Source organism: Medicago truncatula, chromosome 1 (genome assembly GCF_003473485.1).
Source record: "Medicago truncatula cultivar Jemalong A17 chromosome 1, MtrunA17r5.0-ANR, whole genome shotgun sequence".
Lineage (NCBI taxonomy): Eukaryota > Viridiplantae > Streptophyta > Magnoliopsida > Fabales > Fabaceae > Medicago > Medicago truncatula.
In genome coordinates, this window is record NC_053042.1 from 13,035,923 (window position 1) to 13,063,865 (window position 27,943).

The 27,943-nt window shown below is 34.0% G+C and overlaps 3 protein-coding genes across 3 annotated transcripts; 1 reads left to right on the forward strand and 2 right to left on the reverse strand.

Moving 5' to 3' along the window:
* Positions 1 to 7,822: 7,822 nt before the first annotated feature.
* Positions 7,823 to 9,482, reverse strand: LOC120580502 (probable xyloglucan galactosyltransferase GT17). Its single transcript, XM_039834154.1, has one exon. It carries the CDS (start codon positions 9,398 to 9,400, stop codon positions 7,988 to 7,990), a length of 1,413 nt encoding a protein of 470 aa, XP_039690088.1. The 5' UTR covers positions 9,401 to 9,482; the 3' UTR covers positions 7,823 to 7,987.
* Positions 9,483 to 11,017: 1,535 nt separating this feature from the next.
* LOC25482729 (probable xyloglucan galactosyltransferase GT17) lies at positions 11,018 to 12,678 on the reverse strand. The gene has a single exon (XM_013611322.3). The coding sequence runs from the start codon at positions 12,604 to 12,606 to the stop codon at positions 11,224 to 11,226; it is 1,383 nt and encodes a 460-aa protein (XP_013466776.2). The 5' UTR covers positions 12,607 to 12,678; the 3' UTR covers positions 11,018 to 11,223.
* A 10,797-nt stretch (positions 12,679 to 23,475) lies between these two features.
* Positions 23,476 to 25,485, forward strand: LOC25482730 (alkane hydroxylase MAH1). The gene has a single exon (XM_013611323.3). It carries the CDS (start codon positions 23,646 to 23,648, stop codon positions 25,167 to 25,169), a length of 1,524 nt encoding a protein of 507 aa, XP_013466777.1. The 5' UTR covers positions 23,476 to 23,645; the 3' UTR covers positions 25,170 to 25,485.
* Positions 25,486 to 27,943: the final 2,458 nt, after the last annotated feature.

Here is a 27,943-nt window from a genome sequence, read left to right on the forward strand (position 1 = left end):
ATTCAGAAGCAGAATCTAGCCCAATAGTACAGAATGAAAGTGCTTCTGAGGACTTTCAAGATAACACTCAGCAGGTTATTCAACCTAAATTTAAGCACAAATCTTCACATCCTGAGGAGCTAATCATTGGAAGCAAAGATAGTCCTAGAAGAACAAGATCACATTTTAGACAAGAAGAGTCATTAATAGGACTGCTTTCAATAATTGAGCCTAAAACTGTTGAAGAAGCTCTCTCAGATGATGGATGGATATTAGCTATGCAAGAAGAGCTAAATCAATTCCAAAGGAATGATGTGTGGGATCTGGTACCCAAACCCTTTCAGAAGAACATTATTGGAACAAAATGGGTATTCAGAAACAAGCTGAATGAACAAGGAGAAGTAACCAGAAACAAAGCCAGACTTGTTGCTCAAGGTTACAGTCAACAAGAAGGCATTGATTACACTGAAACATTTGCTCCAGTTGCAAGATTGGAAGCAATCAGATTACTTCTATCCTACGCAATTAATCATGGCATAATATTATATCAAATGGATGTCAAAAGTGCTTTTCTTAATGGTGTCATTGAAGAAGAAGTGTACGTTAAACAACCTCCTGGGTTTGAGGATCTTAAGCATCCTGACCATGTTTATAAACTTAAGAAATCACTATATGGCTTGAAACAAGCTCCCAGAGCTTGGTATGATAGACTAAGTAATTTCTTAATTAAAAATGATTTTGAAAGAGGACAAGTTGACACAACACTCTTCAGAAGGACTCTTAAGAAAGATATTTTGATTGTGCAAATATATGTTGATGATATAATATTTGGTTCTACTAATGCATCTCTTTGCAAAGAATTTTCTAAGTTAATGCAGGATGAATTTGAAATGAGTATGATGGGAGAATTGAAATTCTTTCTTGGAATTCAAATCAACCAAAGTAAAGAAGGAGTATATGTTTATCAAACAAAATATACAAAGGAGCTTCTGAAGAAGTTCAAGCTAGAAGATTGTAAAGCGATGAACACTCCAATGCATCCAACCTGCACCTTAAGCAAAGAAGATACTGGAACAGTAGTAGACCAGAAGCTATACAGAGGTATGATTGGTTCTCTGTTATACCTCACTGCATCTAGACCTGATATTTTATTCAGTGTATGCTTGTGTGCAAGATTTCAATCAGATCCTAGAGAATCTCATTTAACTGCAGTTAAGAGAATCTTCAGGTATCTGAAAGGAACAACTAATCTTGGACTCCTGTATAGGAAATCCCTAGATTATAAGTTGATTGGATTCTGTGATGCTGATTATGCTGGTGATAGGATTGAAAGAAAATCAACCAGTGGAAATTGTCAATTCCTGGGAGAGAATCTGATATCCTGGGCAAGCAAAAGACAAGCAACTATTGCTATGTCTACAGCAGAAGCAGAATACATTTCAGCTGCAAGTTGTTGCACACAACTACTTTGGATGAAACATCAGTTGGAAGACTATCAGATTAATGCTAACAGTATTCCCATTTATTGTGATAATATTGCTGCTATTTGTTTGTCAAAGAATCCAATTCTACATTCAAGAGCCAAGCATATTGAAATCAAACACCATTTTATCAGAGACTATGTTCAAAAAGGGATTTTAGATATACAATTCATTGATACTGAACATCAATGGGCTGATATATTTACAAAACCTTTATCTGTTGAAAGATTTGATTTTATTAAGAAAAATTTGAACATCCATTTTGTGTCTGATTGAAAAATTGCTTGCCTCTGAATAAGAAGTTTGGTTCTGAAGTTTATTCAGAAGCATTTGGTTCATCAGAAGCTCTTAACTGAGGTTCTGAGGAAAATGTGCTTCTGAAGATGACGTCAGCACTAAAACTTCAGAAGTGGTATTCTTTGCTTCTGAATAGCATGGTTAGTGGGAACGTTGGTAGTTACTTTATGTAACAGCTGTCCCATTACCCAAAAGGTAGTTTTCTGAAGAGTCTCTGACGTGGTCTATTTGTATTGGAGTATAACAAAAAGGGCAATGATGTTTTATTTGCTTTTTAACATACTTACACGCGCCCCCAATTTGTCATTAATGCTGTGTTTGTTTGTCCCTTCTGAATTGCAAACGTTTTAATAAAAACACTAAGTCAATTCACACACTTCTCACTTCACAACAAACACTTTCTATTTTCTTCTCAACCCTCTGCGAAAGTAAGCGCATTCACTCAACCTCTCAAAACACCTTAGAACCCTAAAACTACTTCAAATCAATGGCATCTTCAAGTTCTGCTGGTGGTTCGTCATCAAATATGGATATAGATACTCCAACATATGAGATCAAAGGAAGAACTATGTCTATTGAGGAATGGGAGTTAATCATTCAAGCGGAAAATCCAGTGGATTTCGCTTCTCTAACTCACCATGGGTGCGACTTGGTAAAGTTCTACAAGAAGCAGAAGCTGATGAGTTACTTCAGTCTTCTCAATGGTCCTACTTACGAAGTGCTGGTCAGACAATTCTGGGTAAGAGCTTCAATTTTTGACAAAGTTGCTGCTAAACAAGAAGAAGCTCAGTTGATTCTGGTTGATCCTACTTTGGAAGGAAAAACCAGAGAAGAAATGGGTCTACTCGCCTTCACTGGGACTGAGATTAGATCAAACGTCATGGGGATTCCTGTAACAATCAATGAGCAAGTGATTGCTCAAGCCATGAGAAGGGATGCTGCTGGGACATACGATGGAGAAGAGATTCCTAACCCCAGAACAAGCCCTTGGAAGGAAATTGTAAACAACACTATTTACGGATCAAAGGATGCTAAGCCTTACAGCACCTTAAGCATGGAAAAGAAAATGCTGCTGAAGATCCAGAATGAGAACATCTTTCCCAAAGGTGGAGGAAATGATCAACCTTCACTTGGTCACAAAGTCTTTCTGCATCACACCATCTCTCAGGAAACAACAATGAACGTTTCCAAGTATATGTTTAAATATATGATCAAGGAACTTAAGAAGAGTCAGATGGAGAACAGGAAGTACGTTCCCTATGGAAGGCTGCTCTCCATAATCTTTCAAGAAGGAGGACTCCTAAGTGCCCTGAAAGATGTGGGCATTTATGATAATCAGAAGCTGGGAGCAGTCACAGGAAAAATAATCAATGGGGCAACTCTGGTCAAGATGAGGCTGACTTCAACTTGCAAGAAACTAGATACAGATATGCATGAATCTGATGTCATATCTGATCTAGTCACTCATCACATCCCCATCTGCAAGAAAGATCCCCTGGATGTGCAAAGGGCCTACATCTTGGACTTCTACAAAAGCTACAACAAGAAGATCAGCTTGAAAGATATCCCTGAAGAGATGTATGGTGGTGATCTGCCTGTGGCCAAAGGCAGAAAATCTAAGAAGAAGCAGATCACCAAGGAAGAATACCTTGCTGAAGATGCTGCTGAGAAGGGTGCTCAGAAGCATCAGAAAGCTAAGAAAGAAAAATCTGCAATGTCCACCATTCAGGAAGAAGTGGAGGATTTGGATGATGTCCCTCTTATCACAAAAAGGACAAGGAATGCTCAAGAAACAGCAGAACAGCCTGCTTCTGAACAAACAGGTTCTGAGCAAGCTGCTTCTGAAGAGCCTCTAAGTCCCAAGAAGAAAAGAGAAACTGCTCTTCAGACCATCAAAAGGAAGAGGTCTAATTTAACAAGAAATCTGAAGACAGCTGAAGGACGAAGGGCAGAAATGTTGGAAGAATTGGAAGAAAACTAGGATGAAGACTCAAGCCCCAAGAAGGCAAAAAGGACTATAACTTCTGAGACTATAGTCATGCCCAGTTTTGAAATGTCTGAAGAATTAAAGCAGTATGCTAGGGAGTATTCTGAATCCAAGATAGCAGAAAGGAAAAGGATGAAGGAATTGTATGAGAAAGAAAGGGATGAGCGTCTCAAAGCTGCAGGGTATGTGCCTACTCCTGTCGTTGCTGCTTTAGCTTCTGAGTTAGAGCAAGAAACTATTCAGCATGGAGTAACTCTGCTTTCTCAAGCCCTGAAGAATAAGCAAGCTTCAGGAGCCACATCATCAGATCCTTCTACAAAAGCTCCAGAAGCACCTCAGTCAGAACCTCTTTCTTCAGGTAATCCATCCAAAGCTCCAACTTATACTCAGTTTCCTACTCTACCCTCTTCACCCTCTTCATCATCCACAGAATCAGATGACCAACCCCTTAGCCAACACATAGACAAACTTCTAAAAACCAAACCTACCAAACTAACAGAATTTGGAACACTTGACTATGAGTGAACTCAAATAGAATTTTCCAAAAATAGGATTAAACTGTGTGAGAAATTCAATTTGCCTACTACTCATCCACTATATCCAGATATTCCAGAACCTGTTAGTATACAACAACCTGAACCTAACCAAAAACCTACCCAAACAAACTCACCAAATAACCAAACTCCACAAAAAGCCTCTGAAGTAGTTTCAGAAGCAACTACTTCAGAAACCCCCCAACAACAAGAAAACTCAACCCTTCACAAATTAGAAAAACATCTAGGTGGTGAAATGCAACCAACACCCACAAAGGCCTCTAAGACAGTCCCTGGAAAGACTGTGTTAGAAAACCAACAAACAGAAACCATCCCTGAGCAAACTGTTCCTGAACAAACTGTTCCTGAACAAGATGCTTCTGAACAAGTTGCTTCTGAACAAGTTGCTCCTGACCAGCAAACAACTTCTGACCAACATATAGCCTCTGACCAAACAACAGAACCAGAACAACAACCAGAGCCACCAATAATAGACTTAACCTCTGACCAACCTTCCACATCAAATACAACTCAATCTGAACCTTCAACCATCCCTGACAGTATCCTTGAGACTGAGTATATAGAGGAACAGCTGATCAGACTTAGTGATGAGATTCAGGCACTGATTCTTCGCAGAACAGTTCATGTACCTCCTATTCACTATTATGATCAGTGGATGGATCTGGAGAAGAGCTTTGTTGATCTGATGAGTCAGCTCAGAACAAAATGTGTGTCATCTCACTCTGCTATGCTGAAGAAGCTATTGGATGATATGCATGAAGCAGCTAAGGAGAAAGAGCTGAATTTTGTGCCTCTGCTGGACATCTCTCCTTACTATCCAGAAGAAGAGTACATCACAAGGGCTGCAAGAATTCATGCTGGGCATAAAAGGAAATTAAGGGAAAAGGATGAGCTACTTCAGAAGAAAGATGATCAGATCAAGTATCTCTTAGAACAGTTGTATAAGCAAGCCCAACCTTAGTTGCACACCCAACACTAGCTTGTTTTTTACTTTTGTTCTTAGTAGCTTTGTCTTTGTATCTCAACCTTTCTTTATATATATTATCATTGTTTCTGGATCTTGTGCTTTTTCACCTTCAATATGTTTTACTCTGAAATACTATTTTTTTTAAGGTTTATATGTTTATATGCTCTGCTACTCTTTCTTTTGTTTTTATTCTTTTTGTTGATGACAAAAGGGGGAGTAAATGTATAGTATTTTTAAGGCACTGAGCCCCACTATAACCACTTCTAATTTTTTTTTAAATACTTCTGATCTGATTTTTATGAGTATTTTATTGAAATTTAATTAATAAGAATAGAACTCAGGGGGAGCTTACAAACCTCACCTTAAAGATCTATTAGACTCAGGGGGAGCTTACAAACCTCTATCCCAGTGGTCAACTTATTAATTAGATCAACAACAATTGAACATTTTAAATACTATTGTTTGTCATCATCAAAAAGGGGGAGATTGTTGGAACAAAATGTGTTTCACAATGAACCTTATTAAGTTTTGATGATAACAAGGTATTAAAAATTGTCAATTGGTTATTACTAATAATTGTTCAAGTGTACAGGACCAAAGGCTACTCAAGTTATTTCAATAGGTCTTGGAAGAACAATGGAATGTAAAAGAAATTCTGAGCATCTGAAGAAAACTGCTCCTGAAGCTGAAGTGCTTCTGAAGTAATGACGTCATCAGAAGCAGAAGGTCTTCAGAAGCAAAAGTTTTCATCAGAAGCAATATATTCACCAGAAGCTACGTTTGATCCTTTAATCAAACTGAAGATTCAAAGTAGCTGATTCTCAATTCAGTCTTATCCAAGAAGAACGAAGAATTGAAAGGGAGGTATCAACGGATATATGGATAGCACTGAGCACTTGTCTCTCGTTAATAGAGTTGACAAAGTACAAGTGTACAACCACTACCTCCACTGCTCTGTTTTCTGTCTACGCTACAAGACAAAACAACAGCCATGCCTGCAGAATTTGTACACTCAAGATGGGAATGAATTTGAAGCTTATTCTTCAAAGGACTACACCCAAATCAGGCAAAGGATCACTGGTGGATAATCAAAGGATTTCAAACGACTCTTTAGACGTGCTGATTATCTCAACGTCTCTTTCACGCCTCTATATAAAGGAGTGAAGACTTGAAGATTAAATAGAGAGATACATAAGTTCAAAAGCGCCAAAACTCTGTCAATTTGATTCTACAAAGCACACTGAATTTCTGCACTGATTTGATACATCTTAGAAATTCAAAGTCTAGAGTCTTTTCTGTATTGTATTGTGAACACCACTGATTGTATATCAAGTGTTCAATTCAAACTCAATTCTCTGTATTTTTGTTTGATTAGAAGTCTCTTGCCTGCGTGCTTGAGCATTAGAAGTCTCTTGCTTAGTGCTTGAGCATTGGAAGACTCTTGCGTGTGTGCTTGAGCATTTTTGTGAAGTCTCATACTTAGAAAGTATTGAGCAGTTGTAATCTTTGTGATTATAGTGAAATCTCCTTGGAAGTGCAAGGGGGACTGGACTACTTCCGTGTTGTGGAAGGAACCAGGATAACTGCTTGTGTCTTTGTCTTTCTTTTCTCTGCTCTGTTCTTTTCCGCTGCAATCTGACTCTGATCATTTCATCAGAAGCAATCAAACTGCTTCTGAAGTTTTATCAGAAGAAGTATTTTTTAAGAGAAAAAGAAAACACAATTCAACCCCCCCCCCCCCCCCCCCCCCCCCTTCTTGTGTTTTTCACCTTCAGAATTGACTTAAAAAGTGATTCAATCAATCTTAAAAGTGTCAGTGTGAGTAACTCACACTAAAAAATGTCGAGCATGAGTTAACTCACGCTGAATTAAACGAATAATCAAAACCAAAAGGGAAAATAGCAATTTTTATTCCATGGTTAAAGACTTGATTGATGAAGATAAAAGTTGCTTGAAAGATAAGATCACTATAGAATTTTTCTCCCTTTCGAAGCCGACCAAGTGAAACAAATTCCCTTACATCCTATAGCTGAACCGGACCACCTTTTCTTGGAAAGAGACCAAATATGGTATTTACAATGGCAAAACAATCATGATGTAGTAAATGGAATAATATGGAAAATAACAATCCTTCTTCTAGTAACCTTTTGAAGCTGAACAGTAGTAGAGTGTGTTTAGATGAGAAAATGTAATGTTTTGAGGGAATTCAACTACTTTGAGGTGAATTCTATTGTTTAAATCCACCTCAAAATAATTAAATTCCCTCAAAATATTACATTATCTCAAAATATTCTCCGATCCAAACACACTCTTAGTATTTCTATTAGGTTTAATTTAAGGAAGAGAGGTGTGGAATGTTCAATCCTTTGTTCTAGACCACAAAAGAATATGTTGAAATGTAGACCACACCTTAAAGGACTGTAAATCGGAAAAACATGTGTGGCAATGGCATAAACCCACTTACATCACATCTATATGGACCGACACTAAAATAACTTATAATTTTGCAAAAAAAAAAATTTGAAGGAGCAATTTTTTTTTTTTTTATAAAGTGATATATAATAAAACACGAAGAAAATATTATAAATTAATATAATGCTGCCACTAAAGCATAAACCCATTTACATCACATCACATACTCATATATAAGCAACTTATTGCATCTAAAAAGTTTGTTATAATTAATCACAAGTAACTAATCAAACTCGTGTCAAAAAGAAAATCAAATCTCTGCAATCTCAATGTTTTCTCGAACAAGCTTAGAAAGTCCTTGAAGTGCAACATCAACAGCATCATTAAACCCAACATCACTCCCATTTGGGTGAGCATAACTAACCCTAGGGATCAAACCAATCACAACTTCACGCATTTTTTCAACTTCCACCCCCTTAATTCCCATTAACACCTCCTCAATCATATTACTCTTCTCTCCTACACCCCCCTCTTCAATATACACCGAATACATATTTTTCTTCTTAGGCAAATACCAATGGTATTGCGTATACGCCGTATGTGGAGAGAAAAATACAGGTATACAACCAGCAAGTATAGAGTCAAAAGTTGACCTTCTAGTAAAAGAATCACCTGGTGCTTGAAGACAAAAACGTGACTGCATCATAACACTAAGTACTTCCATTGGTTGATGACATTTACTATTCTCACCTCCACAATCAACCAACTTGCAAAGAGATGACTCATTACATTGTTTAACCAACTCATCACGAATCTTTGCTTTTCCTAACCCTTTTCTTTTCCCACCAATAAATGAAAACAAAAACGACCTGTCGTTTTGTCTCATTTTATTCTGCCACGTAAGCATTTCTTCTTTTGTTTTTGGATGAAAATACGACGGGTAAGGTATGCCATTTTGGTTTTCACCTTCCCAAGGTTGTCTTTCAACTGTTAGCACCGACATGTTTTTGACAGGTGGTAGGTTTAATAATATGTTGGCTCCAAAATCGGACCCACTTGAGGACCGCATAAAATCCCATGCGGTCCTTCCTAATGAAACAAAATGATCCTTACCATTGTGACGATTCCACCAAGGTAGACTTTGTACATGATCGACTAGATCAACAGCTAGGGAGTCGCGGAGAGTGTGATTCGCCTCGCGGAACATGCTTGAAGCGTGTAGTCCACCGTAGAATGGTATGTAGAATAAAATTGCTTGATTTGGATCCCACGTGCGACACACGTGATTTTCTAACCTAGCATGGAAAATCATTTCCGCTAAGAATTGGTGTGTTGTGTACCATGATGTTTTTGAGAGGGGTTGACCTAAGCCATTGTTCTTCACATAAGGGCACATATTTGTGTAGATGTTGAGATTTTCGCAGTTCTTGAGTAGGTCAAGGTTGAAACGTGGAGGGAGATTGTAAATGTAGAATGATGGAGTTGATCCATCGCATGTGGTGGTGGTGGTGGTGGTGGTGTTGGTGGTGTTAGTTGTTGTGGTTATGGTTGTGGGGTACATGAAGTAAAGAAGGAAGAGGCATAAAGTAATAAAGAGAGTGAACTTTACCCATTGGTGAATTATGATGTTGTGAGTTTCTTTGGATTTTGAGAAGCTTTGGGATTTTGTTGTGCATGGTAGAGAATTTAAAGGTTGAGTTGGTGATGGCTTTCTGAAAAACATTGAGAAGAAAAAAAAGAGAAGGAGGGAGAGAGATGTAGGAGATGAATGATTGCATGTACGACTTTGAAGAGGTCTTTAGTTGGATATTATATATACATGATATTTCTAATTTTTTTTGATAAACTTAAAACAAACACTCTCAAACAACATATAATTTAGAATAGATAGGTTAGTACTTACACCCTCTGGTCACTATTAAAGCAAAAATTAATATTTTAGATTTATTTAATTAATGATGTATACAAGATTATATACATCATTAATTGAATGAATCTAAAATATTAATTTTTACTTATAATAGTGACCAAGTATGTAGTTGAATAAATTAGTACGTATACAAACTGTTATTTTCAAGAGTGCCTATAAGTGATGTATTTTAAATGAACTTTTAATGTCACAGACTGATGTACTGAATTTTATAATTTTAGAATAAATTTTTCATTAAGCCACTGGTTGTGGGTCCAAGCATTCAATTTTAACATGGTGGGAAGGACAAAAAATCAAAAGAAAAGTCATGACACGAACAACCAAACCAAAATAGTCAGATACACCTTCCGGTCACTAATATAAACAAAAGTTTGATTTTTAGATTCATTTATTAAATGACGTACGTAGTCAACGTACGTCATTTAATAAATGAATCTAAAAATCAAACTTTTGCTTATATTAGTGATCGGAGGGTGTATATAAAATTGAAGGAATCAACCAAAATTTTATAATTCTGAGCTGTATTCATTCTCATTCACATCTTGATGAACCCACGTTTTGCCAAATATGGAGTATAGGGTATATTTTTCTCCACACATGGTTCATTATTGTTTGAGTTGAATTAGCAATATTTTTTTGGTGAATAAGTTGAATTAGCAATTGCTATAAAGTTTCGACACCTAAGCTAATTTGCATGTGAGACTATTTAAAAAGTCCTTACCTTTTGCCTTTAAATATTGCTTTACTTTTTTGACAAAAGAACCAATTGGATTATCGAACTTATGTCATTTCTTGCTGTCTACATCTTTTTATAACCTTTTACTCCTACGGTCTTAAATTAAGTATTTTTTTTCTTTTGTTTCTCTTTTACCCTTGTTACAAAAAAAATTAAGTATTGTTTTAGTATATAAAAAAATAAAACAAGTTTTTTTTATTTGATAAATTTGTTACTATTTCCGTTCTTAAATATAAGACTTTTTTGAAGAAAATTTTGTTTGTCTCTTTTTATAAGAATCATTTACTATTTTTTAATTATATTAATTATTTATTTATCAAAATACTCATATTTATTTTGCATATTTTTCTATAATCAACAATAAATACTATGTTAAAAACATAAACTATCTCTCTCCTCTTGAGCCAAATCTCTACTTGGAAATACCTTTTGAAGCTGAATAGTATTAGTATTCCTATTAGGTTTAATTTAAGGAAGAGAGGTGTGGAATGTTCAATCCTTTGTTCTAGACCACAAAAGAATATGTTGAAATGTAGACCACACCTTAAAGGACTGTAAATAGGAAAAACATGTGTGGCAATGGCATAAACCCACTTACATCACATCTATATGGACCGACAGTAAAATAACTCATAATTTATTTATTTATTTTTTTTTTTTTATATAAAGTGGTATATAATAAAACATGAAAAAGTATTATTAATTAATATAATGTTGCCACCAAAGCATCAACCCATTTACATTACATCACATACTCATATATAAGCAACTTATTGCATCTAAAAAGTTTGTTATTATAATTAATCACAAGTAACTAATCAAACTCTTGTGTCAAAAAGAAAATTAAATCTCTGAAATCTCAATATTTTCTCGAACAAGCTTAACAAGTCCTTGAAGTGTAACCAAAAAAAAAAAGTCCTTGAAGTGCAACATCAACAGCATCATTAAACCCAACATCACTCCCATTTGGGTGAGCATAACTAACCCTAGGGATCAAACCAATCACAACTTCACGCATTTTTTCAACTTCCACCCCCTTAATTCCCATTAACACCTCCTCAATCATATTACTCTTCTCCCCTACACCCCCCTCTTCAATATACACCGAATACGTATTTTTTTCCTTAGGCAAATACCAATGGTATTGCGAATACGCCGTATGTGGAGAGAAAAATACAGGTATACAACCAGCAAGTATAGAGTCAAAAGTTGACCTTCTAGTAAAAGAATCACCTGGTGCTTGAAGACAAAAACGTGACTCCATCATAACACTAAGTACTTCCATTGGTTGATGACATTTACTATTCCCACCTCCACAATCAACCAACTTGCAAAGAGATGACTCATTACATTGTTTAAACAACTCATCACGAATCTTTGCTTTTCCTAACCCTTTTCTTTTCCCACCAATAAATGAAAACAAAAACGGCCTGTCGTTTTGTCTCATTTTATTCTGCCACGTAAGCATTTCTTCTTTTGTTTTTGGATGAAAATACGACGGGTAAGGTATGCCGTTTTGGTTTTCACCTTCCCAAGGTTGTCTTTCAATTGTTAGCACCGACATGTTTTTGACAGGTGGTAGGTTTAATAATATGTTGGCTCCAAAATCGGACCCACTTGATGACCGCATGAAATCCCATGCGGTCCTTCCTAGTGAAATAAAATGATCCTTACCATTGTGACGATTCCACCAAGGTAGACTTAGTACGTGGTCGATTAGATCAACGGCTAAGGAGTCGCGGAGAGTGTGATTCGCTTCGCGGAACATGCTTGACGCGTGTAGTCCACCATAGAATGGTATATAGAATAAAATTGCTTGATTAGGATCCCACGTGCGACACACGTGATTTTCTAACCTAGCATGGAAAATCATTTCTGCTAACAATTGGTGTGTTGTGTACCATGATGTTTTTGAGAGGGGTTGACCTAAGCCATTGTTCTTCACATGAGGGCACATATTTGTGTAGATGTTGAGATTTTCGCAGTTTTTGAGTAGGTCAAGGTTGAAACGTGGAGGGAGATTGTAAATGTAGAATGATGGAGTTGATCCATCGCATGTGGTGGTGGTGGTGGTGTCGGTGGTGGTAGTTGTGGTGGTTATTGTTGTGGGGTACATGAAGTAAAGAAGGAAGAGGCATAAAGTAATAAAGAGAGTGAATTTTACCCATTGGTGAGTTTCTTTGGTTTTTGAGAAGCTTTGGGATTTTGTTGTGCATGGTAGAGAATTTAGAGGTTGAGTTGGTGATGACTTTCTGAAAAACATTGAGAAGGAAAAAAAGAGAAGGAGGGAGAGAGATGTAGGAGATGAATGATTGCATGCACGATTTTGAAGAGGTCTTTATTTGGATATTATATATACATGAAAATTTGAAAACGACTAGGTTTATTTTGGAAATAGGAAGCATTAAAACTTGATATAGAAAAAATGCTTGAAAAGTTTTTACTAAATTGTCATTAATAATTGGTATAAAAAAAGATAAATTAAAAAATTAAAAGAAGAAGTAATAAATAGTTAAGGATATATAATTTAGGGTAAATTATTTAGAAGTAATATATATATATATATGTCTTTGTTTCAAGTCTACTAAATTTATAAAACATTTCTAGGAATATAAATTTTTTTCTAAAGAAAAGGGTGGAAATAAAGTTTCCATGAATATGGGAATAATTAAATTCATGTATAATTACCTATTATAATCCTTATTTTTAGTGTTCCTGAGAATATTATCATGTTAAGCAAACATATTTTCTTTAAATACCTTAGCATAAAATTCCTTTCTTTATGTTCCAAGAAATGTTATTTCAATTTTTTTTTTGATAAACTTAAAACAAACACACTCAAACAACATATAATTTAGAATGGATAAGTTAATACTTACACCCTTTGGTCACTATTAAAGCAAAAATTAATATTTTAGATTCATTCAATTAATGATGTATATAATCAGATTATATACATCAATTATCTAAAATATTAATTTTTTCTTATAATAGTGACCGAGTACGTAGTTGAATAATTTTTTTTTTTGGTAGATAGACGGAATGGCAAAACCATTATAAACTCACACACATAAATGGAGGTACCGGGGTTCGAACTCCGATCATGACATCCGGCCTAACAATTTCGATATTTTACCAGTTGAACTAGGATTTCTAAATCGTAGTTGAATAAATTACTACGTATACAAACTGTTATTTTCAAGAGTGCCTATCAGTGATGTATTTTAAATGAACTTTTAATGTCACAAAGTGATGTTACTGAATTTTATAATTTTAGAATAAATTTTTCATTAAGCCACTAGTTGTGGGTCCAAGCATTCAATTTTAACATGGTGGGAAGGACAAAAAAATCAAAAGAAAAGTCATGACACGAACAACCAAACCAACATAGCAGATACACCAAAATTATCATTATATAAAATTGAAGGAATCAACCAAAATTTTATAATTCTGAGCTGTATTCATTCTCATTCACATCTTGATGAACCCACGTTTTGCCAAATATGGAGTATAGGGTATATTTTTCTCCACACATGGTTCATTATTGTTTGAGTTGAATTAGCAATATTTTTTTGGTGAATAAGTTGAATTAGCAATTGCTATAAAGTTTCGACACCTAAGCTAATTTGGATGTGAGACTATTTAAAAAGTCCTTACCTTTTGCCTTTAAATATTGCTTTATTTTTTTGACAAAAAGAACCAATTGGAATATCGAACTTATGTCCTTTCTTGCTGTTTACATATTTTTATAACCTTTTACTCCTACGGTCTTAAATTAAGTATTTTTTTTTTTCTGTTTTGTTTTCTTTTGTTTCTCTTTTACCCTTGTTACAAAAAAAATAAAATTAAGTATTGTTTTAGTATATAAAAAAATAATTTTTTTTTTATTTGATGAATTTGTTACTATTTCCGTTCTTAAATATAAGACTTTTTTTGAGAAAATTTTGTTTGTCTCTTTTTATAAGACTCATTTGCTATTTTCAATTATATTATATTAATTATTTATTTATCAAAATGCTCATATTTATTTTGCATCTTTTTCTACAATCAACAATAAATACTATGTTGAAAACATAAACCAACTCTCTGTCCTTGTGAGCTTAGCTTAGTTGGTAGGGACAATGCATAATATATGCAAGGTCGGAGGTTCGAACCTCGACCACGAAAATAAAAATAAACTAACTCTCTCTTAAGGACAAAATTGTAAGTAATTACAAACAAATTTAATACTACTACCAACTTTCTTAATTCATGTGATTTTAGCAATAATATCATATTTAGGGTTTATGCACTTAACTAGATATTTTCTACAATGGACATGTGCTATTTGGGTGAAATCTACAGTTAGATATTGCCATTGGTTTGGGGTGGAAATTTTGCTACCCGGTGATATTGCCATTGTTAGATATCTTTACGTTTTGGGGTGTTCAAAACCGAATCAATTCAATAGAAAAATCGTAAATTAAATCAACTTAAACTGAAAAGTGTAAAAATCACATTTTGTTTGGATGTATTCAAATATTTTTTTTACTCAATCTCACGATACAGTTCAGTTTATGATTTTTATTTTATCAAACGAAATAAACCTAACCAAGCCGCGACATAAGATAAAAGACTAAGTACCTATTTGGTATGGCGTTTTTGCCATCCAAAAGCCAGTTTGAATTGTCAAATAGAGTTTACCTTTTTCAATGATGTTTGGACAAAAGAAAAAGCAATTCTAGTATTTCACTTTTCTAAGCTAAACGCAGGTTTGAGAGAAGCAGGAATTTCAAGCTTCAGCGTTTCATGTAATCCATTCTGCAACAAACCAACTTGATTTACCAGTTTTGCCCCTTTCATAGTCATGTGCAGTTATGTAATTTTGATTATATGTAACCCCTGTTTCATGTTTTAGGCTGCAGCCATATTTTATTATTTAGGTTAGAGATGAAGCATTAATTTGACATGTTATATTTTCTTACCTAACCCAGCCCATTAGCTTAATCGAGTTTTTTTATAATCAGAATAACGTTTTTCTTTAAAAATATGTCAAATGATTATTTTATTTTTTTTAAAAAAAGACTCTCATAAACTGACATTGTTTTAAAATAAATTTGTGAACCAATAAAAATCCATTTATGATTTTAGATAAATTCAAATGATTATCTAAATTAAGAATGAGATATTTAATTTTAAACACAGTTAAAAGGGTAATTTCGTCATTACGCATTCAAAATCAATTTTTATTCAAACTATCCAAACAATATCAACTCATAAAAATCACTTTTAATAAGCGTATTCAAACATAAATCAATTCACACTCAACTCACTTTTAACCAAAATCAATTCTTTCAAACTCCATTCTATCAAAATCAATTATCGCCACCGCCATACCAAACACACACTAATTAAACTTATGTCACCTAGACTAATACTCATAGAAACTCAGTGATAACTTTTATAGAATGACATATTTTTTTCTCTTGTTAAGTTTCTTGCTTGCTCTTTATTTAAAATGTATTTATGTGCTACTTAAACTTTAAGAAAATGATGCAATCTTAATCTCTTATATTTCTTACATAATAAGATTACAGTTTGTCACACGTTTTTAATACGGCCTACGTAGCTGGGAATATTGTTGGATGAAAATGAAATTGTAATATTAAATGAATATGATCTATGTTTTTTGGAACATTGTTGATAATCAGGTGAGAGGATGTTGTCGCGACAAGACTCCTTCTTCGTTATTTTTTTGACTCTTCATTAAGATCTTCCCATAATAAAAGATTAAATCAATGATAGTCATTATACTTTTTAAAGGCTGAGCGGATATATTAATAAACAGAAAAAAAAAAAAAAAAGTCTCTATAATTCAAGATATACCGATAAAACTAAAAAATCCAGCAATATTAATTATACCTTAGCGGTTACTCTTTTGAAATCGTTTTACCTTAATTGTTACTTTTTTGAAATCATTAATTCTTATCACCCAATGATTATGATTACTTTTGGTTTTTTGTTTAAAAATATTCCTTGCTTAATGAATTGTTTACGCTACTAATGATAATAATCAAATTGTCAAAAGAAATTGAAATCGTCGATAAATTCTTCCTACCTAATTGAAACACTTGTCAAAATGAAATTGATGATGGCAGTATTAGAGAAAGATGTTAATAGTAAATAATAAACGATTGATGATTTCTTCCTAACTAATTGAAACGGTTGTCAAATTGAAAAGTCATCATCCTTAAAAATAATATATGTCCAAGCGTATAGTTGCAAATTTAATCATGATTATTTTGTCTCTTATGCTTATCACTATAAATACTAGCGAAAAGACGGACACTCCGCTCTTTTTACTGCATAAAAATAAATTTGTAAATTATAAACTATGTTTTTTTTTTTTTTTATGAAATTTTTTATTTTGATTAAAACTAAAAATATAAATGTTTGTTGCTTTTTAGTTATAACAAACCAAATTAAACATGATTATCCATTTCAATAACACCAACAACAATCTTTATTATAGAAAAAATTATTTAAAGGTATAATTGAGATAATAAAAAATTAAATTTAAATATATTCATTTTGTTTGTTAGGTAAACTAGAGTTAACAATTTGAGTATTAGTTTTCAAAAAGTATCCCAAAATAAAGAAAACGAATGCATAAAGAAAAGTTGGTTGACTTTGGAGGATAATATAAATAGGTATGGGGAAAGCGAGAACACAAGACCAAAAACACACACCTAAATGATCTAATGTGACATGAATAAAGGAAATTGACGAGTCCAAGCAAGATCGCAATTTTGGAATGAAAACAAAATGTAGCACAAACGTCTGAACTTTATGAAAACGAATTTTAATTACTCTGTTTGATGAACAAACATACCTGTTTTATTTTTTAATAAAAGAAGAACATATCAACTGAAGCTGCTTATTCTTACTTCTTTTTATTATCACTGCCTAGAATTAGGACTGAAAACGAGTTTATCTGAGTCAAATTTAGTTCAACTCGACTCGATAAAAATTAACTCGGCTCAAAACTCAACTTTAGTTTATCATAAACTATTTATTCAGCTCGAATTCGACTCATATTAAGTTCACAAACTGTTCGATTAAGCTTGGTTCGGCTCCAATCAAACGAACCAAGAGACAGTTGCTTAAACTTTAATTTCGAATATAAAAAAAAAAATAAAAATTAACTAAGGCGTAAATGAGAACAAAAGTAGCTCAAAAACTCTTAATATTTTTTTTATAAGCAAGAAAAAATTGACATGTAAGGAAGAGATGACGTTCCAACGAAATTGACATCCAATTTTAAGCCTACAATTATCAAGTGCTCATATACAAGGGACATAAAATCTAACCTAGTGAATTCAAGTGCATGAACCCTAACAGAAAATACAACGAATAATACAGCACACTCAATTCAACCCTAGTCAATTCTAACAAACGATGCTTGCGAGCACCAACCAGGTCTATAAGTTGGCTAATGAACGAGCTGTCAACACATAACAGATCACGTACCATCAACTCCCTGCACCATCAACATCAAGCATTAACAACTCTTTCGAGTCCCAAACAATTTGTACCCCAACAATTCATTAAACAAAACGAATTCAAAGATCAAAATAGATTGGTGTCAGTCTTCACTTGGATCGATACAATGAATGTATCGACTGCCAACACGGTCAAATGCACGTTCCAACAACCCCTGTTAATAACAACCACAATAGGCATCAACGCTTTTTCAAGCCAAATCAACACAAAGCAACCCAGAACCACATCGATAGCCAGATCGTGTGGGATGGACAATCAATGAGACTGAGCACCACAAGCACAATAACAGACCCTAACGGGTTTCGAAACAACAAACTAGAAATCCGTCTACAATATCACAACCGAAACCAATAATAGTGAACCTCTGACACGGAGGCGGAAAATCTGGAAGCAAATACCACCAACTAACGAAACAAAGCCACTTCACAACCCTTGACAGGCTTAGAGTCGACAGTGATCTATAAGACCACCGAATAAGGTTAGGATGCTACCGAGGCTTGTATGCAGGAAGAACAGCGAACTGAACAGCAACGTTGCGACGAGAACAAGAGAGTGCCGTCACAGTTCTCTGCTGGAACAAACAACTGCCGCCGTAGGAAAACAGACTATTATTAATTAATTATTGTCAATTCCTATTCCCATTGTACCTCAAGAATGGCTCAAGCTTCTCCTTTTATAGATATCTTTTTCGCTATTCGTCTCAACACTTCCGATGTAGGACTTGCTTGTTTGCAAGCTTAAAACACATATTAACACATATTAACAGTTGAGTTAAAATGAGAGTATGTAGAACGTGTGGCCGTGTGCTTTTGTTAAAATCTTAATCCAATACACCCCACTTAATTTGTCAAGCAACAAAAGAGCTAAATTTATCAATGTAATTTCTTTCATCTGTTCTTCTTAGATATTTATTTCCTTATATATTAACAAAAATTTATTGAATTATTTTTAATGTCAAATAAACATTTATCAATTTTTAATCAATTACTGTAAAGTTTGTATTACTCTTTGGACTCAAACATTACTTTTTTTTTCCTCTTTATACTTTGAGATTATTTCTTTTTAATGGAAGTGTTATTTATTATTATTATTATTATTATTATTATTATTATTATTATTATTATTATTATTATTATGATCATCATCATCATCATCATCATTATTATTATTATTATAATATTGCTGTTGTTACTGTTGTTGTTATTATACTATTATCACAGATGATAATGGATGTACACAGCTATACATAGTAGTTAACGCTCCCAGTTGATAAAAATAATATTTATGTCATTCTCACATTTGTATGAATATCCGTCAGACAAGTATTAGTGAATATTAAGGTATTTACAAACATTGCAAATATCAATGTATAAAATGATTTTTATATAAAAAAATGTATTATTACAAAATAATTGAAATTACGTAGAATTTATTCCTTAAGTTTTATTAATAACAATTGTGGCAAAAAGAACATTTTATAAGTGTTTTATGTCAAATTTGGACAACGCCTCTTGAAGTTACAAAGTCAAGTTCTTACCACTGAGTTGACACCTCTTATACTTATTCCTTCTATTTTGATAAGTCAAAAATATTATAGCGTACACTTTCACTTTGACAACAAATTACTAATCAAACAAAAATCTTTAATTAGGAAATCCAATTATATTTTATTTCATGAAGAGAATTTTTTTTATTTAAGTACTACGACAATTGCCTAATTTTACTAACGTGTACGGATTTCTGCGAGTCCAAATACTTAAAAAATATTTATTTTGTCTTATACGTGTTGATAATTTTACTAAATCCCATTAATTTTTTCCCTAAAAAAAAACTAAATCCAATTAATTTCATATGCATGTGTATCTATTAATCTATTAGTATTTAAAATATAATTTATTTTATTATATTCGTGTGTATCCATTAAGATATTCGTCTCATATCAGTCAATGGTGAATTTTGTATGCTAATATCATACATGCAAAATTTTTCTCATACTTTTATATCTAATCCGAGCAACGCCGGGTATATACACCAATATATACATACACACAGACATATTATATATATATATATATATATATATATATATATATATATATATATATATATATATATATATATATATATATATATATATATATATATTAAAAGTTTTCTATTGGAATGCCCGCAGTTTTGGGAAGGTAGCTGTTGCGTCGATTTGCTAGATAATATAGTCATTTGATTCAGGGCACAATTTGATTCTCAATGTTGCCTCAGTAACTGTAATATTAAGAAGCAAAATTTTGAAGGAATAACAACAGGGTACCAACTTTAGTCCAATGAGTGAAATAAGAAACAAAACTGGGGCTTAAGTAATAACCACTTAATACTCTCACAATTCTAGCAATATTAAAACTAATTTACCTGATTCTTATCTTTTAGGCATACCAACTATTCATGATGACATTAAGCATAGGAAATCTACATATATATAGGGGCTGAAGGAGTCTCATTGGAACACATATATACACAGAGATATCATCTGAGTCTAGTGCGTAACATTAACCTATACTATTTATTATACACAAAATGATAATCGAAAACTTAACCATTACATTCCAACACAAGTGGTTTGTGCGTAAATTCTATGAGTGTTATAAACATCAGAATAGCGAGTTTGATTCTTAATCATAGAAAAAAAGATAAATAGAAATTGAAATATGAATAAATATATTAAGTTAGGGCTCGCATGTCTCCATCTTCATTAAAAAGGGATTTAACTTATGAATATTTCAACTATAGGGATTTAAGTTATATAATTTTGATGGATCAAATTTTAACTGAAATTCATTAACCACTTGAGTGTAGTCTAGCTAATCGGTTAACATATTTTTTTGAAGAAGATCGGTTAACATATTAAGGTTTTGTTTGGAAGTTTGGAGGGGAAGGGAGGGGAGGGTTTTGGGGGGTTGGAAATATATAGAGAAATGGACAAAAAATTCACATTTTTTGAAAGAACAGTTTTTTTAGAAAATGATAAACTAATACTTATGATTAATATACTTTTAATTTTAAGAATATTATAACAACATAGATTGAATTTGAAAAATTCATACAAACCATCCATAACCCCAAAAACCCTCCCCCAATACAATTTTTGAGATCCCCTAAATGAGGGGGATTTTTTATTAGGAAGGAGTAAAAAATTAACCTCCAAAGCCCTCTCTTCCGAATGTCTTCAATTTCTTCCACTTGCTCCTTCCTTTTTTCCAAAACCCTTCCCTCCCCTCCCCTCTAAACTTCCAAACAAAGCCTAAGTTACTCTAACATGACCTAGTTTTTCATTTAATTACAATCTTGGTCAACCGTAGATGGTATGGATTAATTTATCTCCCACTTTTTTTTTTGTTGATAAAAACAATAAAATATAAAAGACAGCAGAGGCCCGAACCAATACAGAGATACATAGAGTAAAACCTATGAAAAGAGAAACCGAGTCTATCCCAAGAAATGAAAAGGCCTAATGAAAGAGGTGTCAAATACAACCATTGAACAGAAAACTAGTCAAACTACGACCATTCTAGGCCAAACAACAGCTAAAAGACTACCCTCTCTATGAAAATTTGAACAAAAGTATTAACATTCCCATCTATACTTTTGCAATTGGACCAATTATTCTGTATTTGTCAAGGCGGCTTTGGAGGTACTCTTTTCAGCACGGGTCCTCATTTCGGCTGAGTTAAAGCTAAAAGGCATCACTTTGTTCACCTGCTTCTTCTTCTTTTTCTCTGTCTTAGTGCTCTCAGATAGACTTGGAAAGTCTTCCATCTCAAGTCTCTTGTCATGGCTGAGAGTGTCCTCCATCACATCTTCTACTTTTTCTACCTCATCCTCCCAAAATTTGGAAAGAATCTGCACACTCTTTAAGGCTGCAGCAGAATGGAAGGAGGATTTGGAAGCAAGAACCAAGATTTGGCTTGAAGGGAGCTTGTCAACTGTCAAATTAGCATAGCTGGTAGTTATAGGTTGCGGCATAGGAGTAAGTACTGGAGTATCCACCCAAGCCTTTAACCTGTCTGAATCCACAACTCTAGCATCAATGCTACCCTGCTCAAAAGAAAGGGACGAAGGGTTGGGGAATGACACCCTCCCAACATTCTGCCTCATCTGTTTATCAGAGGAGTGACCCCTAGAAACTGGGGACCTATCATGCTCAGAAGCATACGCCACTGGTTTAGGAGGAGCCTCTGAAAGAGCAACTTCCGCTGGAATATCTTTGGAAAGGTCGGTGACAGCACCAGGCACTTCCAAAGTATGCAAATATTCAGGTAAAGCCTCACCAGAAACTACATCCTTCTCAAGAAAAAGTAAATCAAATGAGTTGTGCAGCGCAAGAGGTTGATCAACCAAACCATCTTGTGCTCTGCAGGTTGTGGTATCACCATCTAGAGAGCAGGGTATCTGATGAAGAGAGGAGTCTACTGGCTCCGCCACTTCACTAGAAAGGTTCATATCAAAATGACTCGAGGTCCTTAGTGTGTCAGCTGCAGGTAACGTTTGTGTTGGATGGTTCAAATTCTGTGAAGCTAGTTCTGCCTCTAAATTCATGTTAATGTGGTGAGCATCTGTACGGCTGTTATGTTCCTGAATTTCTTGGGATAAACCAGCCGCAGAAGAAGGAGTTGAGACAACGGATTGCAACAGTGAAGTTCAACTTTTGATTTATCTCCCACTTCATTTTCAATACGTTTATGTTTTTAAGTCAGCATTAAATCATTAGTGGAAGCTATGTTAGACACTCCATTGCAATATAGCAGAACGTATTTTCACAAGAAAGGTCTATGCCAGCTGAAAAAGCTACCAACTAACTAACTAACTGATTCACAAAAATAGAGAAATTATAAAATTTTAGAACATATTTAATTAATCAGCCAAGAACAGTAAAGAAGTTGATCTCGTTATATTTAATGCACTTGATAATACTCGATCGTTAAATTAGAGAAAGTGATTAGCAATGCTGTTTGTGACTAATTCAACAAACTTGTGGGAGAGCTTGATGTTGATTAGGAGCCATTTCAGAGTAAAGCAATTGCTAAATAAAAGACCTCTCTGAATCCTGATTGTGAAGGGAAGATTACGGTAATCCATTTTGAAGTAATGCGTTTAACACAAGTTGTAACTACTGCATAATAAATAAGTTGGTTGTAGAAGAAACAAACCTATTTTTACAAGTTTTTTTTGTTGGGATTTGTATTTAACCAATGGTTTGTGCTAAGAAGTTGGCTTATAGTCAACCATCACGACTAGACATCAATTCCTATTTTGTAGAAGAGCGCTTGAATGAGATAACATGCGATCTATTAGTTTAACTAATGGTCTTGTGTTTGAATCAAAGTCATGAAAATCTAATAGCATTAAGAATCATTGAAGAGAGATTTTCCGCATAGTGATCCTACGTCGCTCGAAGAATATAAGATCTCCACAATTGCGCACAGGTTTACACTAAAAAAGAAAATTTAATCAACCCTTCTACAATAATTACTAAATATATATCTTTGAAGTGATATTTAATAGAAACATAAAAATTGATTGTTGACTTTCAGCTACCAACTAAAATGTCATGCACCTAAAACATTACGTGCGAAATCTTTATGCACTAAAGGCTATATATGAATGTGTAAAGCATGTACACATATTTTTATGAAAAAAAATCTACTACCTGCTATACTTGCATCATAGACAAAAACACAATTTTAAACATACTTTAGCCGATCTACAATGTTTATTATTCAGTGCATTGGAGCATTTGTAGCAATCCTGTTCTTCTTATTTGTCCATAGTTGGAGACGCAACAGAAATGCAATCGTCCCAAATTGGCCAATACTTGGAATGCTACCATCGACTCTGCATAATATTTCCAATTACTATGATTATATAACCTTAGTTTTGAAACATCATGGTGGCACTTTTAGGTTTGAAGGATCCTGGTTCACAAACTCCACTGGTATCCTTACCAGCGATCCAATGAATGTACACCACATCGTAAGCAAGAATTTTGGAAACTACGAAAAAGGGTCTAATTTCAAAGAAACTTTTGAAACTTTTGGAGCTGGACCTTTAAATTCTGATTCCGATGAATGGAAAAAGGAGAGGACGATGCTTCACTCATTCTTCAAAAGGAAAAACTTTGAAAACTTTCTCAAACAAACAATTCAGAAGAAACTTGAGAATTTCCTACTACCATTTCTTGATCATGCATCCATAGTAAAAGCTCACGTGGACTTGCATGACGCCTTAACAAGGTTCACTTTTGATATCACCTGCACTTTCCTATTTGGATTCGATCCAAATTGCCTTCAAAACAATTTCAGTCATGATCTCGGAGATATCACTTATCATAAAGCTCTTTCTATGATTGAGGAAGCAATAGTCTACAGGGGCTTCTTTCCAACTTTTGTATGGAAGCTGCAGAAATGGCTCCAAATTGGTCAAGAGAAGAAACTCAAAGTAGCTCAAGAAAGTCTTGACAAATTCTTGCATGAATGCATACTATCCAAACTTGAAGAGCAAAACAGATTCAGCAGCACTAGAGAAGTGGAAGATTCCGACTGTGACTTGATAAAAGAGATACTGAAAGGAACGGGAAAAGGGAAAACGAGTGAGAAGTATCTTAGAGACACTGCAGTCAATCTATTGTTAGCGGGAAACGGCACAGTTAGTTCAGGTCTCAGTTGGTTCTTTTGGCTTGTTTCATGTCATCCTGTTGTGGAAGCCAAGATTATTCAAGAGATGAAAGATAATTGTCTATCTGATGATGAAAACTTGATTACTTCAATTGTGGAAAAGCTTGATAAACTAATTTACCTCCACGGAGCTATATGTGAAGCCTTAAGGCTTTATCCTCCTGTACCTATCGAGCAAAAGTTTGCAATCAAAGCTGATATACTTCCTAGTGGAGTCCATGTAAGTCCAAATACAAGGATATTATACTATTTGTATTCAATGGGAAGGATGGAGAAAATATGGGGAGAAGACTGCATGGAATTTAAGCCTGAGAGATGGATATCAAAAAGCGGACAAATTATACATGTACCGTCTTACAAGTTCATAGCTTTCAATGCAGGGCCAAGAAGTTGTTTGGGTAAAGATATCACCTTCGTTGAAATGAAGATGGCTGCCGCGGCTATACTATGGAAGTTTTGCATACATTTAGTGGATGGTCATCCTGTAACTCCAAGGCTTTCTATTACCCTCGGAATGAAACATGGCTTGAAGGTCATAGTCACTAAAAGATGCATTTGATATATGTTGTGTTTCCTTTAGCCTATTTCTGATTAGTTGTCATCATTAAATATTGTTATATATGGTCCAATTAACACACCCTGATTATTTTGAATTGTTAATGTTTTTATTATGTTTTTGTGACCTATAACTATATTATGAGGTGCCAATTATAAGCATCACTTTCATGTGTTGATTATAATCTAATTAATTGTGTTAGCAAAAAGGATGCTTCTCCCCAATATCTACAAAGTTCATTAACTGTCATGTATTCACTAGGCTTCATGACTATTGTTATGTAAATAATGGAATGCATGTCTATGTAAAAGTTTTTCAACATTGGTAGTGAATAGAATTTGAAGTCTGCTAAAAATTTATTTAGATACATTTATATTTATATATTAAACATGTTAGACTCGCAGAAATTTGAATGTTATTGTGGTATTATCAATTTTCATCATTTATAGAACCCAAAGGTTAGCCAAATCTTCACTTTTGATAATCTTGATTCAAGAAGATGCTTTAAAAGATTGATGAAGGATTGGAATGAGTATCGTCAGTTATAAATTTGATGAGAGAACATTTTCTTGGAGAACGTTTCATGATTCTATCACCAGCATTTAGGAGTAGCATCTTCCAGAATTTTGTCTAGGATTTCTGTTTTAAGCTCAGGAATGGAACCAGGGTATCAGCATAGTCGGTAGCTGCAGGACTAATCTCTTGAAGTAATAACTCCTATCCCAACAGATCCAACTCTATTCTCATCACCAGTATTCGATTTCGAGACATATGGTTAAACCGACCCAGGCTAATAGCCACTTGGACCAAACCTAGGAAATATATTTGCAAAGCTTGTTTAGGACTAACTCAGCAAACTTCGTAGCAGAACTTGATATAGATTAGAAACCGTTCAGATCATTACCACAGTCAATGGTTTATCTGGCTTGTGATTGTGACAAGAAGATTAGAGTTAGTAATCACAATTTTTGGTGCGATATATATAAGCTCAAGTCGTCAAGTGAGATCTACGTACTGCATAATACCAGTGTTTTATAAAAGCAAAACAAAATTCATAAATTTTTTTTATTTTGTTTTCAATTTAGTGAACGGTATTGTGCTAAGTTGTTAAACCAGGAACCATCATTACTAGATCATCAATCTTTTTGGCTTTTGTACCCAAAGAGAAAATTTCAGATGCCCTTCAACAATATATACTAAACTAAACACGTAGTATACGGTATCTTTTTAAGTAAAATCTCGTTATTGCGTCTTAATAATTGATTGTTAATTTCACTGACTCACTTAAATATCATGCACCTAACACTTCCACACCAAGGAGAGAGCAAGTCAATTAAGTTTGCATTTGTGTTTATACATTCTAAGAAATATAGTAAGCGTGGGAAAGTACAACACTTCAAGGCGTGAAATGATTAATTCTCTTCATGCACTAAAGGATATAAAATTGTAAAGCATGTACACATTTTATAAGCATACATCATAGACAATTGCAAGTCAAAACATACTTAGGTAAATCTGCAATGTGCAAGATTCAGTGTATTGCAGGATTTGTAGCCATCCCCTTTTTCATATCTGTCCACTATTGGAGACGGATAGCGATAGAATTATGCCAAATTGGACAATAATTGGTATGCTAGCGACGTTTTTATCTCCTCTGTCCAAAATTAAAGGACGGTGGTTCACAAACACAAGCTTTATTATTACCACTGAACTGATCAATGAACGTTATCCACATCATGAGCAGAGTTTTGGCAACTATGAGAGGGGGTCCAACTAATTCCATGAAATTTTTTATATTTTTGGAGGTGGTAATGTGGTATTATAAATTCTAATTACAACAGAAGAAGACTAATTCTCAAAAGGAAAAGATTCAAGAACTTGTTCCAACATACTAGTCAGAAAGTTACTATTTATTGATGATGTGTCTGAAGCAGGTTCTCAGGTGGACTTGCAAGATGCCTTGAGTAGGTTCACTATAGCCTCTGCACCATTATATTTGGATTTGATCCTAATTGCCTTCCAAATAAGTTTAATGAGCTTAGAGAAATTGCGTATAAAAAATCTCTAACTATGATAGGGGAAGTGATATTGTACAAGCACTTCATTCCAAATTATCTATGGAAGCTGAAAAAATGACTCCATATGTTGGTCATGAAAAGAAGTTCAAGGTAGCCCAAGAAAATATTGAACGATTCTTGTATGAAAGCATAACATTTTCCAAACGCGAAAAACAAGTAATATTAGAGATAGAGTTTTATAACTGTTTTTACAGTTAGTTAGTTTTCAGTTTTGGTTGTTGAGCAATATAGCTCTACCATTTGAAATAGAAATAACTAATGTGAATGTGAAATCACAACTAAGTGATAATTGAATACTCCATAACATACTTTAATATCTCTCTCTCTCTCTCACTTTCTCTTTTTTCTGTTATTCTTCTTTTTTGATAACAAAACAATGAAGTGAATCATGTATGTGTGAAAGTGTAAAAGTGAATTGCAGTAACAAGAGGTCTCAATATAGTGATAATATTCTCACGAAGGAGTCGAGAATTTTAATCCATTTAATTAAATCTTGTATTGGCCAGAAAACACGGTGAGAAGTAGAATTAGAATCGTGCCACCTAATTACATGTTTCCTTCGTGATCCACTCACGAGTAAATTTTCAGGACAAATATCATTTCCATTTTGGGGTAGCATTTTCCAATACATTGTCCAATTTTATTTTTCTCTGGGAACAGACCACGTATCTACACAGTTAGTAGCCATAATCCTCCGAT

Excerpts from the sequence above, each read along its gene's own strand:
- LOC120580502 (XM_039834154.1), bottom strand. The coding sequence starts at position 9,400 with ATGTTTTTCAGAAAGCCATCACCAACTCAACCTTTAAATTCTCTACCA.
- LOC25482729 (XM_013611322.3), bottom strand. The coding sequence starts at position 12,606 with ATGTTTTTCAGAAAGTCATCACCAACTCAACCTCTAAATTCTCTACCA.
- LOC25482730 (XM_013611323.3), top strand. The coding sequence starts at position 23,646 with ATGTTTATTATTCAGTGCATTGGAGCATTTGTAGCAATCCTGTTCTTC.